Below are 18,088 nucleotides of genomic sequence, written 5' to 3' on the forward strand. Positions count from 1 at the left end.
GTTGTCTTTGTCCGAGTGAAAGCAAACTACAAAAGAAACAAGATATCAAATCTTGAACCATCAGTAATTCCTATACCCACCATCCATGTATTTGTCTTTGGATATGGGGACTCACATTGTCAGTAGAACAATACACAGAGCTCTAAGTAATCATCTGGTGGCGTAGTGGTTAGTGCTGTTGCCCCACAATAAGGTTGTGGATTCGGTTCCTAGCTTAGGTCCTTTCTGTGTTTGCATCTTCTCCCCGTGCCTGCGTGGGTTTCCTCTGGGTACTCCAGTTTCCTCCCACCAAAGATATCATGTTTGGGTTAACTGTTGACTCTAAATTGTGTGTAGAACCACCACTCTCACTCTGAATGTGATTTTGAGCGGTTGTTGGTCTCTGTCTGTCTTTGTGTGTTGGCCCTGTGCTGTAACTGGAGACTTGTCCAGGGTGTTCCTCACTCCTCACCCAGAACATTGGCTGGGATTGGCTCCAGTACCCCCACACAACCCAGAAACAGAAAAGTGGTAGAAGATGGATGGATAGATGAATGAATGAAAACCCAGAGCAGTGGTTTAAGAAGGTTTTCAACTTTTTGCTCAAGAACTCTTTGGCAGATTGCGAACATAAAGGGCTCGTTATTCAATTTGAGGAAGTCTTTCCAACCAATATATCATCCTGCTGCCTAAATGCAAGCAAGTGTATGATGCAAAACAGACAAGTAATCTAAATGCAGCTTCTCTGCCATTACCTCAGCGACGGCATTCTGTGGAGATGCATTCTCCTTTTCCACCTCCAGCTGGCCATCGTTCCTCTTATTCTTACAGGAGCTTCCAGTTTTACAGTTCCCACTACAGCTCTTCTCATTCTTAGCCAAGGCTTGCAGGCGGTTCAGGAACTTCACCTTCCAGGCCTGGAAGTCTGCCTGGATGCTGCCATTATGGCTCTTCACCACATTGCAGTCACCCTCTCCCCTTGTCATGACCCTCATGCCACTCAGCATCCAAAGCCATTTGTCCACATTTTTACACACCTAAAGAGGTAAAAGTATAAATGGTTAAAGACGATTTAAGAGAATCATCTCTGATCATGCCCTAAAATAAATACAGATTAAATTAGATTAACTTTTATTGTGCAGATTTCAGGTACAAAGCTTGAATCTAACAAACGGTATTATCAATATCAAAACCATTTCCCACCGTGTTGTAATGGCCAACATAGACAGAGTTTCCAAGACCAAACACTGCGTATCTGAGGCCTTTGAGGTATGTCTTCCCATATCTGAAGTCAGTGGATGCCTCTTCCAACCACCTGTAGAACCACTCAGCGTTCTCTGTGGGTTGTCCGTCCGTGTATGTGGCCACAAGAAACACGCAGACTGACTTACTGGTGCACTGAATGATGAAATAAAAAAGAAACAAAAAAGTTAAACAGTGAAGTAAAAGTATCTAAGTGAACACAATGAGAAGATACTTTTGTAACTCTAGAATTTATTGATCCAATACTTTATTTGAATGTTTAGAACAACGATATAAAACATTTAAGTTAATTTGAATTAGTGATACAGTCTAAGAAACACAAATCTTGTAAAGCACTAGACCCAAATGAGATGGATAAAAAAGGAAGATGAATAAAACACAGTTTGGGGTGGAAACATGGAAATTTTGCAGTAATTTTTCATTAATACAACATGGGTTGAAATTAAAGCTGTATTAAGTGTTGGGTTTCCAAAGGACAGAGACCTTATATGAAAAGACTTCCATCAATACATGGCATTTTAAAAGACAGGAGCCCTAACTGCTGGGAATAGCGAGCACAAGATTAAATATAAGGTTGACGGAGGTATGAATAAGCTGATTTAGTTCAAATTTGCTCATGGAAAGTTGATTGATCACATTTTCAGCAATTATTACAGAAAAAGGTTAAATTAAAATTATGACAATAAATTGATTCTCTTGACTAGACCCAAGGACAAAACATTTAATGTAAAAGAACAAAAAAACAAAAAACAAAAACAAATCAGTCTTTATAAATTTTGAGCAGTAATGTATAAATAAACTGAAAGAGCCAGGAATTGCCTTGTCTTGTGTCTAAAAAGGTCTTTGCTGCCAAACAAATTCTAACTTCTTCACTTGTGGCTAGTCATTTACAGTCAGTGCGCTGAGGAACACCTGCATCTGGAGGGAGACTGTAGCCTTTGGTCACTTTTGATGGAGATTTTCCATCACTGAAAACTGTCACCATCTTGCTGAATAAATAACTATTTTCTCTCCTGTTGTGTGCCAGTCAACCAATCCCCTATTCATCTCTCAATGCACTACAAAGTGTGTGCCAACAAAATAAAAAGTGGAACGATGAAAATAATCCATCTTTCTACAGCTGAGCAGCATTAGTATAAGACATTTGTCCCCAGTGCCGTCAGTCTGGAGAACTGAATCTGAGCTGCTACAGAACTCCAGGATTACTGTACTGTTTGTTGTTAATTGTTTAATCAATACCAGTTGTGATTAATTATAATTTAAATTGTGTTCTAGTTAAGCCTTGGACAAATTCCAAAGCCTTATAGGCTTAAAGTTACATTTTAGATTTAATTAACATCCCAGAGAAAGTGCAGAAAGAGCACGCCTTCTGAAACAACCAAGTGGTGAATAAATTAGTCACTTAATTATACAAAGCCAAAATTAAGGGTTAGGCACTGAAGAGATGCTTTAAAGTTTGCAGTGGTTTAGTTTTCTGTTTGAGAAACCATATGTCTGCATGGTGCAGCGTTTTTCCACTATCTCTCTAGGTTAAAGTGAGGGAAAAGTATATTTTCCTTTGCCTTGGCCTACCTCATCAGGAAGTTGATCATCTGGATCATAGTCCTTCATGTCAATCACTTCAGATGGTATCCCCAAATTCGTCACCTCCTCTGACAGCTCTTTGGCGAATCCCTGGACAATGGATGGTAGATTCACATTGACTAAACTCCCAGGTTTAACTTGTCCTTATTATTTGATACATTTTTAATTACAAAGGTTTACATGTGGTTATGGCTTATGGGATCTGACCCTTGCGGTTCAAAAATAAAGTCTTGAATGTGAAACTTACACAGCCAGTATTCTGAGATCATTTTGTTTGTTACACTCAACTACCTTTACCTGAGGGCAAAAATTTATTGTTTGGCTGTACCGTTGGATTTTACATCAAACTATAGCATCATCGTGCCTTTATATTAACATCAAGGCCAGAGAGAAAAATATTATCTGCACCTTTGCTGTTCCAGTTTGTGAGCCGTAGAAAATTTTGACTCCTGAAACATGTACCACAGCAGCTCTATCAGGGCAGTTTTGGATCTTCACAGCTTTGTAGACCCAAGGGTTAATATCCTTGGAGATGCTTTTCTGAAAATATACAGAGGAAGACAAGTACCACTAAATTACACTTTGGAACCTTCAGTCAATACATGACATTTTAAAAGACAGCAGCCCTAACTGCTGGGCACGAGCACGAGAAGAAATATAAAGTTGAAGGAGATCAGACAGGTATGAACAGGAAAGCTGATTTATTCCAAATTTGCTCATGGAAAAATTATTGGCCACATTTTCAGCAATTATTATGGAAAAAGGTGAAATGAAAATTATGACATTAAATGGATTCTCTTGACTAGACCCATTGATGAAATATTATGTTAAGGACCAGGACTTTCACTACTTCAGCTGGAAACCAGCGACTTGTTACAAAACAGCCTACACTCTCAAGAATGATATGACGGAGAGACCACAGTTTAGAGAAGCTGAATAGCAGTAAGACTCACCTTCTTCAGCGCCATGTTGAGTGAGAACCAGACCCCGAAAACAAGAGCAACAGCCGAGTACAAGTACAGCCTGTTGTGCCATACCGACATGAACCAGCTCTCACTGGTGCCATGTTCATTCTGGGAGACTGTAGAGAGACAAGTCATCAGTCCGAATCCAGCGTCTTTAAGGGGGGCGGCAGTAATTTGAGTAACACAGCTTGGCTAACATCGTTACGTGTACAAATGCGAAGCGGAAATTACATTTAATCTTATACCAGCAGGACAACAGAGTCACCCCGATACTCAGGTCACCTGCAGCCAAGTGCGAGGCGGGTGGCTGCTAGCATGTTTATGCTAACTAATGTTGCAAACGTTATTATAACACAGCGTAAACTAAGTTTGAAGCTCCGTGAGGAAGCCAGCATGGCTCACCTTTGTTGTCTGAGGTAGACACGTGTCCTATGAACAGCAAAACGACTGGGAAGAAATTCAGCATCGCTGCAAACACGGTGTGCACAGTCGTCAGTACTCGGTTGTGTGTGGAACCATACTGTTGGCTACTAAGCATGCTGGGAAATGTAGTTGCCAACTTCTTTTACGGTGAACATTTTCGACCATTAGAAATACCAGTTCAGAATTGCAATAACCGTTTCGCATGTAACAAAAAACATGAAGAGCTTCATAATAAAAGGAAAGTGCAACAAAAAGGGCAACCTAGTTCATAATGAATACCATTCCATCATATCATTTCTTTTTAGAACAAACAGTTAAGATATTACATTGTTTTCCACCCAAAAGTTAAATTGATATATTTTATTGTTGTGTTTTTTCAGGTTCCCTTGTTAATCAGTATTTTATCAATGTAGTGTGGAGTCTCATTCATTTATTAATCTTCTACCGCTTAGTCCTTTGGGGGGGCACGCCTGGGAACCGAACCTTCTTGCTGTGGGGCATGAGTAACATCATATTAGACTAAAGGAAATTTAAAAACATTATTACACTTGGGAGCACAGTGAGTTCACTATGTTTTTAATCTATGCACAGATGAAACAGTGATTACTCTCAAAGTCGGTACTTTTTCACGCAGGGCTTATTAATTGTTTAGAAAGCCAGCTCGATCAAGGAGTGAAACAGTTTGAATGACAGAATTCAGGAAGCATCTGGATCGAGAACAAGTAGCCTGAAGAAATATTCAAATTCATTGAATGTTTGTTCTAACTGAAACAAAATAAGAATAATTAGGATTCATTATCATGATTAGATTTTACATCATATTTTAAATTGTTACACGGGTTTGTTTTAGCCCATATTTTTCCACTTCAGTATCAACACACCTTCCCGAGCTCGACAAAATTCAATGTTTTAGGGAGGATTTTTCAGATAGTCAGACAAAGAAGTGAAGACGAGGACAAAAAACTGTCATGAAACCTACTGACTACATGGACTGCAGTGACATCTAGTGTTAGACACAGCTATACCTAAATCGGCTAACAGAAATCAAATTTAATCGTGAGCTTAACACTGTGCACAACTCACTGTGTGACTCATGAACAACAATTGTGCTACTGCTGGATGTGTCCTAAAAAACGTCAAGTGATATGTGGAAGTTGTGGACATAGTCACTGAAAAATAATGCCAACATAACACAAATGAAATAAATGTATTCACATCTTGTGACTGTTTTGAGCAAGGGCTCATCAAAAGGATAGGTTTCCTCTTCCTGTAAGGAAGTATCATAGAAATTAATTGATTTCATTCCAGATCACATTTTAAATGAAATGAATTGGTAAGTGATTGTCTCCAAAGGGACTTTAAAAGTTCACTGTTCACTGCTATTCCCGGCACCGGCTACCCATCTATAAAGTACATATTTAAGATGAATTAAAGATTCCAGCATCTGCTCAAGGAAAGAAACAATTAAACCCATTTGACCTGGGGAAGACCAGATCATTAGCTTCTCTGAGGATACACATTGAAAAAGTAAATGGAGGTCTTCGTCAACAGTTACACAGAGTACACACGGTACACACTGTAGTCATAGTTTTCACTGACATAGACAGAGAAAATGATGTGGCCTACCTTGACAAAATTGTGAGGGTATTTTGTGTAGGTTTAGTGTAAGTTGGAGCTTCAGCTGTGTATCTCTTTGTAGCTGGGGAGCGCAGCGACCGGGATATGGATGGGTGGTAGTCCGCTGGGGGCACCCAGTCCTCCTCCGCCGGCCCGAGGGCCCGAGGCCCGAGCTGCGCTCCCCAGCTACAAAGGGATACAAAGCTGAAGCTCCAACTTACACCCTCTGAGCCGAGATCTGTGACGTCATCAATGACGCAGCAAATGGAACGACGCAGGGTATGCCCTTATAGCGATGTGTAGAAGGTTGGCAGTTTACTCAAAGATTCCTTATAATGTTCATATATTTCAAGTTCATATGTATGGATTTTGTTAGATTATAAAATTGAGAAATTCAGATGTGCTTCTCAGGGTTTGCTGAACATGCTTTATTATTCTTTTTAGAAATATATAAATGAGCTAAAATAAATGTCAAATTCGTCACCTTTATTGGACACAGACACATACTGTATGTACCAGCTTTGCACACGGTGCACTCAGCCTCCCATATGTCCCGACCTGGTCGGTAAACTGCTATTATTTCATTTTTATTGTTATTTGTTTCTCCCGCAGTTCACCTATGAACGTGCGTTTGCGCGTGCGTCGTCATCTTGAACGCTTCAGCTGCTTTCTTGTTGTGAGTTTTGGAGATCCGCCCACAGGTCAGCCTCTCCGGGATTAGGTCACACACGCTAAAATAAAACAATGACAACCTGAGGAAAAGGAGCACACAGAGAGAGAGAGAGAGAGAAGGAAAAGCGGACGCTATCATCAATGAATAAAAATCCCGACACCCCTGGCGGGATGTAAAAAGTGGACATGTACGGGAAAAGAGGACTTTTTGTTCAGCCTATTAGGGAGTCCCTTGTGTCGGAGGAGGGAAGGTTGATCAAATAGTTCTATATGTCCGGATACTGCAGGTCAGGGACGTCCTGTTCAGCGGAGATATGAGTACATAGCACCGCGGGGGCATTATGCCCATCGCTAATATTTTATCTATGTCGTGTTGGGGTTTTTTGATTGTTATTATTATTATTATTAAGGCCAATTTCATCCGAGTTAAAGTGAGAAGTGAATTCAGAATACTTAAAATCTGCGGCGCCGGCATGAGCTATTTTCTGTTCCATTTACTGCCAAAATGGCGGCGTAAACAAACTAAGTCACGTGACATCCCGAGGATGTCAGGATCAATGGATCTGAATGTCTGTGTCAAATGTTACTTAGAATAAATCTTACAATAATTCAATTAATAAAGTAAAATAGCGGGATCCTGTTTACATGAAAAAAGAATAAATCTGTGGCGTTTTCAACTTCCTACACATCCCTATAAGGGCATACGCTGCGTCATTGAGAAAGCCACACATCTCTCGGCGCAGATGGTGAAAGTTGGAGCTTCAGCTGTGTATCTCTTTGTAGCTGGGGAGCGCGGCTACCGAGATGTGGATGGGTGGTAGTCCGCCGGGGGCACCCCGTCCTCCTCCGCCGGCTCGAGGGCCTTGGGGATCGGCAGCAATAAATTTGCTCCATCCGCCAACATGGGTGCACGCTAACCTCAGTGCTAATGTGCGTAATAAAGCAGCACATGTAATGAGAAATGATTCGCTGCTGGGTTCGGATCACATTTGTCGTTCACATTGTGTCAGGGGAGAGCGCGAACGCAGTCCCCCACTACCAGAAATGATGCAGTCGAGATTCCCACATTTGGGGAATTCGCAGTGGTCAGCACAACCGGAGTGCAATGGTTGAGCCTCGCCCTGGGTGAACCACCTTCTTGATCACGGTATCTCCCCTGCCAGGTAAGTATGACTTGTTCATCACACTGACCGGGCCCTCTTTCCCCGACACACCTTCTGCACTCACGGTGCTGCTGACCTTAAACATGAGAGAAGCCAGAGTCCTCCGGGGCTGTGAATGCGTGGGCAATCTGTACAGACAATGCAGGTTGACAAATTGGATGTCTTTTCCTTTTCATTTTAAACATCATACATTGATTGCCCATATGATACAAATACCAGGAGTATAAATCAACAATTTAAGCGAGAAGCAATACAGTTGCAGCGGCAAGAAGCCCCAAGGAATGCTGGCAAAACAATTGCTGACTGTCAATGCCTAAATGACCGGGATTATAATATTACATCTCCACTAGCAGATTTACTGTGTACCATGTAATTAAGTTTCTTTTTTTTTATCTACTTTTGAATCGCATGTACGGCAATTTGAAACTTATTTCTGTTCCAACGGCAGCGGGGCAAATGAAGGACAAATATAAGAGCATCGTTGAAAATCAGTAGTTCTGCTATAATATCTCATTGGGCGTGCTGCATATGTGTCCCTGTTGTGGGTTATGTCCAACATGTATGAAGCTATACTTTTTGTTTTACACTTCCTCTTTGTTGTAAGATGATCACGATGGTAATGATTTGATATTGTTTACGTTCCACAGGAAAAAGACAGGGGGTCTCCTACTGAGGATTGCACTCTTGCAGAGGAGATAATCATTTCAAATAGTGAGCGTTGCCCCTCGATGGAGGGTGTGGAGGGAGGAGTCCCATCAGACCCTGCTGGAGGTGGCGGCTCCAAAAGCAGTGCATTTGTACACGGTATGTTTCAGTGAGCCAGTGTTAAAAGACTGGGTTGGCAAAATGCAATTAGCCATTTATTGTGAAAGTAAGCAAGGTGTATGTTTGATTTCCGCAGCGGATAGTGAGATCTTCACATTTACCCTGTTGCCACCCCCCCCCCACACACACACAAAAATGCTGTCCTCCAGAGAGGTGAGAGTAAATTCAACCTATCACATACATTTACATACAAACCCGTAGCTGCTGATCATACTTTGGGGGACGGGGGAAAATTTCTGCACATCTTGTGTACTCAGGTGGAGGTCGCGGGTGAGGATACACACTTTTTCCCCTTGTTAATAATGTGTAGTTTTTCCAATTGCCTGTATTAAGAGATGGAGTGAGTAAACTGCAGCTGTCTCACTTTGTGGTCTGCACTTGGGACTAAGTATGCTTTAAGTGTTGTCGGAGGTGGATGGGTTGCCCCCGGCGGATCGCCGCATGAGGAGAGTCCACCACCAGCAAACGCTGATAAAATGATAAAACATAGAGTTTGTACTATTTTCTTTGATTTCCTAATGTAGATGAAATGAAAGATGAAAGTTTCTTTGAGCTTGACTTGGATTTGTCTCACGATGGGGACTGCGTTGGCGCTCTCCCCTGATAGAATGTGAACAACGAATGTGATCCGAACGTCAACCCAGCAGCGAATCATGTCTCATTACATGTGCTGATCTACTGCGCACACTAGCGCACTAGCACTTAGGCTAGTGTGCACCCATGTTGACGGAAGAGCAAAATCGTTGCTCCTCCGCCAACATGCAACCCAAGATGGGTTGATCTGGCTGGCTGGCTGGCTGGGCGGGTGTCCCCTTCGTCCTCCGACGGTCCCCAAGGCCCTCGGGCCGGCGGAGGAGGACTGGGTGCCCCCGGCGGACTACCACCCATCCATATCCCGGTAGCTGCGCTCCCCAGCTACAAAGGGATACACAGCTGAAGCTCCAACTTACACCCTCTGAGCCGAGATCTGTGACGTCATCAATGACGCAGCAAATGGAACGACGCTGGGTATGCCCTTATAGCGATGTGTAGAAGGTTGGCAGTTTACTCAAAGATTCCTTATAATGTTCATATATTTCAAGTTCATATGTATGGATTTTGTTAGATTATAAAATTGAGAAATTCAGATGTGCTTCTCAGGGTTTGCTGAACATGCTTTATTATTCTTTTTAGAAATATATAAATGAGCTAAAATAAATGTCAAATCCGTCACCTTTATTGGACACAGACACATACTGTATGTACCAGCTTTGCACACGGTGCACTCAGCCTCCCATATGTCCCGACCTGGTCGGTAAACTGCTATTATTTCATTTTTATTGTTATTTGTTTCCCCCGCAGTTCACCTGTGAACGTGCGTTTGCGCGTGCGTCGTCATCTTGAACGCTTCAGCTGCTTTCTTGTTGTGAGTTTTGGAGATCCGCCCACAGGTCAGCCTCTCCGGGATTAGGTCACACACGCTAAAATAAAACAATGACAACCTGAGGGAAAGGAGCACACAGAGAGAGAGAGAGAGAGAGAGAGAAGGAAAAGCGGACGCTATCATCAATGAATAAAAATCCCGACACCCCTGGCGGGATGTAAAAAGTGGACATGTACGGGAAAAGAGGACTTTTTGTTCAGCCTATTAGGGAGTCCCTTGTGTCGGAGGAGGGAAGGTTGATCAAATAGTTCTATATGTCCGGATACTGCAGGTCAGGGACGTCCTGTTCAGCGGAGATATGAGTACATAGCACCGCGGGGGCATTATGCCCATCGCTAATATTTTATCTATGTCGTGTTGGGGTTTTTTGATTGTTATTATTATTATTATTAAGGCCAATTTCATCCGAGTTAAAGTGAGAAGTGAATTCAGAATACTTAAAATCTGCGGCGCCGGCATGAGCTATTTTCTGTTCCATTTACTGCCAAAATGGCGGCGTAAACAAACTAAGTCACGTGACATCCCGAGGATGTCAGGATCAATGGATCTGAATGTCTGTGTCAAATGTTACTTAGAATAAATCTTACAATAATTCAATTAATAAAGTAAAATAGCGGGATCCTGTTTACATGAAAAAAGAATAAATCTGTGGCGTTTTCAACTTCCTACACATCCCTATAAGGGCATACGGTGCGTCATTGAGAAAGCCACACATCTCTCGGCGCAGATGGTGAAAGTTGGAGCTTCAGCTGTGTATCTCTTTGTAGCTGGGGAGCGCGGCTACCGAGATGTGGATGGGTGGTAGTCCGCCGGGGGCACCCCGTCCTCCTCCGCCGGCTCGAGGGCCTTGGGGATCGGCAGCAATAAATTTGCTCCATCCGCCAACATGGGTGCACGCTGACCTCAGTGCTAATGTGCGTAATAAAGCAGCACATGTAATGAGAAATGATTCGCTGCTGGGTTCGGATCACATTTGTCGTTCACATTGTGTCAGGGGAGAGCGCGAACGCAGTCCCCCACTACCAGAAATGATGCAGTCGAGATTCCCACATTTGGGGAATTCGCAGTGGTCAGCACAACCGGAGTGCAATGGTTGAGCCTCGCCCTGGGTGAACCACCTTCTTGATCACGGTATCTCCCCTGCCAGGTAAGTATGACTTGTTCATCACACTGACCGGGCCCTCTTTCCCCGACACACCTTCTGCACTCACGGTGCTGCTGACCTTAAACATGAGAGAAGCCAGAGTCCTCCGGGGCTGTGAATGCGTGGGCAATCTGTACAGACAATGCAGGTTGACAAATTGGATGTCTTTTCCTTTTCATTTTAAACATCATACATTGATCGCCCATATGATACAAATACCAGGAGTATAAATCAACAATTTAAGCGAGAAGCAATACAGTTGCAGCGGCAAGAAGCCCCAAGGAATGCTGGCAAAACAATTGCTGACTGTCAATGCCTAAATGACCGGGATTATAATATTACATCTCCACTAGCAGATTTACTGTGTACCATGTAATTAAGTTTCTTTTTTTTATCTACTTTTGAATCGCATGTACGGCAATTTGAAACTTATTTCTGTTCCAACGGCAGCGGGGCAAATGAAGGACAAATATAAGAGCATCGTTGAAAATCAGTAGTTCTGCTATAATATCTCATTGGGCGTGCTGCATATGTGTCCCTGTTGTGGGTTATGTCCAACATGTATGAAGCTATACTTTTTGTTTTACACTTCCTCTTTGTTGTCAGATGATCACGATGGTAATGATTTGATATTGTTTACGTTCCACAGGAAAAAGACAGGGGGTCTCCTACTGAGGATTGCACTCTTGCAGAGGAGATAATCATTTCAAATAGTGAGCGTTGCCCCTCGATGGAGGGTGTGGAGGGAGGAGTCCCATCAGACCCTGCTGGAGGTGGCGGCTCCAAAAGCAGTGCATTTGTACACGGTATGTTTCAGTGAGCCAGTGTTAAAAGACTGGGTTGGCAAAATGCAATTAGCCATTTATTGTGAAAGTAAGCAAGGTGTATGTTTGATTTCCGCAGCGGATAGTGAGATCTTCACATTTACCCTGTTGCCACCCCCCCCACACACACACACAAAAATGCTGTCCTCCAGAGAGGTGAGAGTAAATTCAACCTATCACATACATTTACATACAAACCCGTAGCTGCTGATCATACTTTGGGGGACGGGGGAAAATTTCTGCACATCTTGTGTACTCAGGTGGAGGTCGCGGGTGAGGATACACACTTTTTCCCCTTGTTAATAATGTGTAGTTTTTCCAATTGCCTGTATTAAGAGATGGAGTGAGTAAACTGCAGCTGTCTCACTTTGTGGTCTGCACTTGGGACTAAGTATGCTTTAAGTGTTGTCGGAGGTGGATGGGTTGCCCCCGGCGGATCGCCGCATGAGGAGAGTCCACCACCAGCAAACGCTGATAAAATGATAAAACATAGAGTTTGTACTATTTTCTTTGATTTCCTAATGTAGATGAAATGAAAGATGAAAGTTTCTTTGAGCTTGACTTGGATTTGTCTCACGATGGGGACTGCGTTGGCGCTCTCCCCTGATAGAATGTGAACAACGAATGTGATCCGAACGTCAACCCAGCAGCGAATCATGTCTCATTACATGTGCTGATCTACTGCGCACACTAGCGCACTAGCACTTAGGCTAGTGTGCACCCATGTTGACGGAAGAGCAAAATCGTTGCTCCTCCGCCAACATGCAACCCAAGATGGGTTGATCTGGCTGGCTGGCTGGCTGGGCGGGTGTCCCCTTCGTCCTCCGACGGTCCCCAAGGCCCTCGGGCCGGCGGAGGAGGACTGGGTGCCCCCGGCGGACTACCACCCATCCATATCCCGGTAGCTGCGCTCCCCAGCTACAAAGGGATACACAGCTGAAGCTCCAACTTACACCCTCTGAGCCGAGATCTGTGACGTCATCAATGACGCAGCAAATGGAACGACGCAGGGTATGCCCTTATAGCGATGTGTAGAAGGTTGGCAGTTTACTCAAAGATTCCTTATAATGTTCATATATTTCAAGTTCATATGTATGGATTTTGTTAGATTATAAAATTGAGAAATTCAGATGTGCTTCTCAGGGTTTGCTGAACATGCTTTATTATTCTTTTTAGAAATATATAAATGAGCTAAAATAAATGTCAAATCCGTCACCTTTATTGGACACAGACACATACTGTATGTACCAGCTTTGCACACGGTGCACTCAGCCTCCCATATGTCCCGACCTGGTCGGTAAACTGCTATTATTTCATTTTTATTGTTATTTGTTTCCCCCGCAGTTCACCTGTGAACGTGCGTTTGCGCGTGCGTCGTCATCTTGAACGCTTCAGCTGCTTTCTTGTTGTGAGTTTTGGAGATCCGCCCACAGGTCAGCCTCTCCGGGATTAGGTCACACACGCTAAAATAAAACAATGACAACCTGAGGGAAAGGAGCACACAGAGAGAGAGAGAGAGAGAGAGAGAAGGAAAAGCGGACGCTATCATCAATGAATAAAAATCCCGACACCCCTGGCGGGATGTAAAAAGTGGACATGTACGGGAAAAGAGGACTTTTTGTTCAGCCTATTAGGGAGTCCCTTGTGTCGGAGGAGGGAAGGTTGATCAAATAGTTCTATATGTCCGGATACTGCAGGTCAGGGACGTCCTGTTCAGCGGAGATATGAGTACATAGCACCGCGGGGGCATTATGCCCATCGCTAATATTTTATCTATGTCGTGTTGGGGTTTTTTGATTGTTATTATTATTATTATTAAGGCCAATTTCATCCGAGTTAAAGTGAGAAGTGAATTCAGAATACTTAAAATCTGCGGCGCCGGCATGAGCTATTTTCTGTTCCATTTACTGCCAAAATGGCGGCGTAAACAAACTAAGTCACGTGACATCCCGAGGATGTCAGGATCAATGGATCTGAATGTCTGTGTCAAATGTTACTTAGAATAAATCTTACAATAATTCAATTAATAAAGTAAAATAGCGGGATCCTGTTTACATGAAAAAAGAATAAATCTGTGGCGTTTTCAACTTCCTACACATCCCTATAAGGGCATACGCTGCGTCATTGAGAAAGCCACACATCTCTCGGCGCAGATGGTGAAAGTTGGAGCTTCAGCTGTGTATCTCTTTGTAGCTGGGGAGCGCGGCTACCGAGATGTGGATGGGTGGTAGTCCGCCGGGGGCACCCCGTCCTCCTCCGCCGGCTCGAGGGCCTTGGGGATCGGCAGCAATAAATTTGCTCCATCCGCCAACATGGGTGCACGCTAACCTCAGTGCTAATGTGCGTAATAAAGCAGCACATGTAATGAGAAATGATTCGCTGCTGGGTTCGGATCACATTTGTCGTTCACATTGTGTCAGGGGAGAGCGCGAACGCAGTCCCCCACTACCAGAAATGATGCAGTCGAGATTCCCACATTTGGGGAATTCGCAGTGGTCAGCACAACCGGAGTGCAATGGTTGAGCCTCGCCCTGGGTGAACCACCTTCTTGATCACGGTATCTCCCCTGCCAGGTAAGTATGACTTGTTCATCACACTGACCGGGCCCTCTTTCCCCGACACACCTTCTGCACTCACGGTGCTGCTGACCTTAAACATGAGAGAAGCCAGAGTCCTCCGGGGCTGTGAATGCGTGGGCAATCTGTACAGACAATGCAGGTTGACAAATTGGATGTCTTTTCCTTTTCATTTTAAACATCATACATTGATTGCCCATATGATACAAATACCAGGAGTATAAATCAACAATTTAAGCGAGAAGCAATACAGTTGCAGCGGCAAGAAGCCCCAAGGAATGCTGGCAAAACAATTGCTGACTGTCAATGCCTAAATGACCGGGATTATAATATTACATCTCCACTAGCAGATTTACTGTGTACCATGTAATTAAGTTTCTTTTTTTTTATCTACTTTTGAATCGCATGTACGGCAATTTGAAACTTATTTCTGTTCCAACGGCAGCGGGGCAAATGAAGGACAAATATAAGAGCATCGTTGAAAATCAGTAGTTCTGCTATAATATCTCATTGGGCGTGCTGCATATGTGTCCCTGTTGTGGGTTATGTCCAACATGTATGAAGCTATACTTTTTGTTTTACACTTCCTCTTTGTTGTAAGATGATCACGATGGTAATGATTTGATATTGTTTACGTTCCACAGGAAAAAGACAGGGGGTCTCCTACTGAGGATTGCACTCTTGCAGAGGAGATAATCATTTCAAATAGTGAGCGTTGCCCCTCGATGGAGGGTGTGGAGGGAGGAGTCCCATCAGACCCTGCTGGAGGTGGCGGCTCCAAAAGCAGTGCATTTGTACACGGTATGTTTCAGTGAGCCAGTGTTAAAAGACTGGGTTGGCAAAATGCAATTAGCCATTTATTGTGAAAGTAAGCAAGGTGTATGTTTGATTTCCGCAGCGGATAGTGAGATCTTCACATTTACCCTGTTGCCACCCCCCCCCACACACACACACAAAAATGCTGTCCTCCAGAGAGGTGAGAGTAAATTCAACCTATCACATACATTTACATACAAACCCGTAGCTGCTGATCATACTTTGGGGGACGGGGGAAAATTTCTGCACATCTTGTGTACTCAGGTGGAGGTCGCGGGTGAGGATACACACTTTTTCCCCTTGTTAATAATGTGTAGTTTTTCCAATTGCCTGTATTAAGAGATGGAGTGAGTAAACTGCAGCTGTCTCACTTTGTGGTCTGCACTTGGGACTAAGTATGCTTTAAGTGTTGTCGGAGGTGGATGGGTTGCCCCCGGCGGATCGCCGCATGAGGAGAGTCCACCACCAGCAAACGCTGATAAAATGATAAAACATAGAGTTTGTACTATTTTCTTTGATTTCCTAATGTAGATGAAATGAAAGATGAAAGTTTCTTTGAGCTTGACTTGGATTTGTCTCACGATGGGGACTGCGTTGGCGCTCTCCCCTGATAGAATGTGAACAACGAATGTGATCCGAACGTCAACCCAGCAGCGAATCATGTCTCATTACATGTGCTGATCTACTGCGCACACTAGCGCACTAGCACTTAGGCTAGTGTGCACCCATGTTGACGGAAGAGCAAAATCGTTGCTCCTCCGCCAACATGCAACCCAAGATGGGTTGATCTGGCTGGCTGGCTGGCTGGGCGGGTGTCCCCTTCGTCCTCCGACGGTCCCCAAGGCCCTCGGGCCGGCGGAGGAGGACTGGGTGCCCCCGGCGGACTACCACCCATCCATATCCCGGTAGCTGCGCTCCCCAGCTACAAAGGGATACACAGCTGAAGCTCCAACTTACACCCTCTGAGCCGAGATCTGTGACGTCATCAATGACGCAGCAAATGGAACGACGCAGGGTATGCCCTTATAGCGATGTGTAGAAGGTTGGCAGTTTACTCAAAGATTCCTTATAATGTTCATATATTTCAAGTTCATATGTATGGATTTTGTTAGATTATAAAATTGAGAAATTCAGATGTGCTTCTCAGGGTTTGCTGAACATGCTTTATTATTCTTTTTAGAAATATATAAATGAGCTAAAATAAATGTCAAATCCGTCACCTTTATTGGACACAGACACATACTGTATGTACCAGCTTTGCACACGGTGCACTCAGCCTCCCATATGTCCCGACCTGGTCGGTAAACTGCTATTATTTCATTTTTATTGTTATTTGTTTCCCCCGCAGTTCACCTGTGAACGTGCGTTTGCGCGTGCGTCGTCATCTTGAACGCTTCAGCTGCTTTCTTGTTGTGAGTTTTGGAGATCCGCCCACAGGTCAGCCTCTCCGGGATTAGGTCACACACGCTAAAATAAAACAATGACAACCTGAGGGAAAGGAGCACACAGAGAGAGAGAGAGAGAGAGAGAGAAGGAAAAGCGGACGCTATCATCAATGAATAAAAATCCCGACACCCCTGGCGGGATGTAAAAAGTGGACATGTACGGGAAAAGAGGACTTTTTGTTCAGCCTATTAGGGAGTCCCTTGTGTCGGAGGAGGGAAGGTTGATCAAATAGTTCTATATGTCCGGATACTGCAGGTCAGGGACGTCCTGTTCAGCGGAGATATGAGTACATAGCACCGCGGGGGCATTATGCCCATCGCTAATATTTTATCTATGTCGTGTTGGGGTTTTTTGATTGTTATTATTATTATTATTAAGGCCAATTTCATCCGAGTTAAAGTGAGAAGTGAATTCAGAATACTTAAAATCTGCGGCGCCGGCATGAGCTATTTTCTGTTCCATTTACTGCCAAAATGGCGGCGTAAACAAACTAAGTCACGTGACATCCCGAGGATGTCAGGATCAATGGATCTGAATGTCTGTGTCAAATGTTACTTAGAATAAATCTTACAATAATTCAATTAATAAAGTAAAATAGCGGGATCCTGTTTACATTAAAAAAGAATAAATCTGTGGCGTTTTCAACTTCCTACACATCCCTATAAGGGCATACGGCTGCGTCATTGAGAAAGCCACACATCTCTCGGCGCAGATGGTGAAAGTTGGAGCTTCAGCTGTGTATCTCTTTGTAGCTGGGGAGCGCGGCTACCGAGATGTGGATGGGTGGTAGTCCGCCGGGGGCACCCCGTCCTCCTCCGCCGGCTCGAGGGCCTTGGGGATCGGCAGCAATAAATTTGCTCCATCCGCCAACATGGGTGCACGCTAACCTCAGTGCTAATGTGCGTAATAAAGCAGCACATGTAATGAGAAATGATTCGCTGCTGGGTTCGGATCACATTTGTCGTTCACATTGTGTCAGGGGAGAGCGCGAACGCAGTCCCCCACTACCAGAAATGATGCAGTCGAGATTCCCACATTTGGGGAATTCGCAGTGGTCAGCACAACCGGAGTGCAATGGTTGAGCCTCGCCCTGGGTGAACCACCTTCTTGATCACGGTATCTCCCCTGCCAGGTAAGTATGACTTGTTCATCACACTGACCGGGCCCTCTTTCCCCGACACACCTTCTGCACTCACGGTGCTGCTGACCTTAAACATGAGAGAAGCCAGAGTCCTCCGGGGCTGTGAATGCGTGGGCAATCTGTACAGACAATGCAGGTTGACAAATTGGATGTCTTTTCCTTTTCATTTTAAACATCATACATTGATCGCCCATATGATACAAATACCAGGAGTATAAATCAACAAT

At 44.0% G+C, this 18,088-nt stretch overlaps 1 protein-coding gene and 4 non-coding genes across 6 annotated transcripts in view; all 5 read right to left on the reverse strand.

Moving 5' to 3' along the window:
- The window catches only part of tyw1 (tRNA-yW synthesizing protein 1 homolog (S. cerevisiae)), a 52,346-nt gene extending 48,034 nt beyond the window's left edge, over nucleotides 1–4,312 (reverse strand). The window contains exons 1-6 of one of the 2 annotated variants that reach the window (XM_029517241.1): nucleotides 4,194–4,312; nucleotides 3,780–3,907; nucleotides 3,235–3,366; nucleotides 2,815–2,916; nucleotides 1,183–1,377; nucleotides 735–1,016 (exon numbers count right to left, since the gene is read on the reverse strand). In XM_029517241.1, the coding sequence (XP_029373101.1) occupies nucleotides 735–1,016; nucleotides 1,183–1,377; nucleotides 2,815–2,916; nucleotides 3,235–3,366; nucleotides 3,780–3,907; nucleotides 4,194–4,257 (903 nt within the window). In that variant the 5' untranslated portion in view covers nucleotides 4,258–4,312. Of the gene's footprint in view, nucleotides 1–734; nucleotides 1,017–1,182; nucleotides 1,378–2,814; nucleotides 2,917–3,234; nucleotides 3,367–3,779; nucleotides 3,908–4,193 lie in introns of those variants that run through there. The other variant, XM_029517242.1, reaches the window with a different exon arrangement.
- A 3,198-nt stretch (nucleotides 4,313–7,510) lies between these two features.
- Nucleotides 7,511–7,674, reverse strand: LOC115053640 (U1 spliceosomal RNA). Its single transcript, XR_003841470.1, has one exon. It is a non-coding gene; the product is annotated as a U1 spliceosomal RNA (small nuclear RNA).
- A 3,231-nt stretch (nucleotides 7,675–10,905) lies between these two features.
- LOC115053641 (U1 spliceosomal RNA) lies at nucleotides 10,906–11,069 on the reverse strand. Its single transcript, XR_003841471.1, has one exon. It is a non-coding gene; the product is annotated as a U1 spliceosomal RNA (small nuclear RNA).
- A 3,230-nt stretch (nucleotides 11,070–14,299) lies between these two features.
- Nucleotides 14,300–14,463, reverse strand: LOC115053642 (U1 spliceosomal RNA). Its single transcript, XR_003841472.1, has one exon. It is a non-coding gene; the product is annotated as a U1 spliceosomal RNA (small nuclear RNA).
- A 3,233-nt stretch (nucleotides 14,464–17,696) lies between these two features.
- On the reverse strand, nucleotides 17,697–17,860 carry LOC115053643 (U1 spliceosomal RNA). The gene has a single exon (XR_003841473.1). It is a non-coding gene; the product is annotated as a U1 spliceosomal RNA (small nuclear RNA).
- Between the last annotated feature and the right edge of the window lie 228 nt (nucleotides 17,861–18,088).

This window comes from Echeneis naucrates, chromosome 13, assembly GCF_900963305.1.
Source record: "Echeneis naucrates chromosome 13, fEcheNa1.1, whole genome shotgun sequence".
NCBI classification, from domain to species: domain Eukaryota; kingdom Metazoa; phylum Chordata; class Actinopteri; order Carangiformes; family Echeneidae; genus Echeneis; species Echeneis naucrates.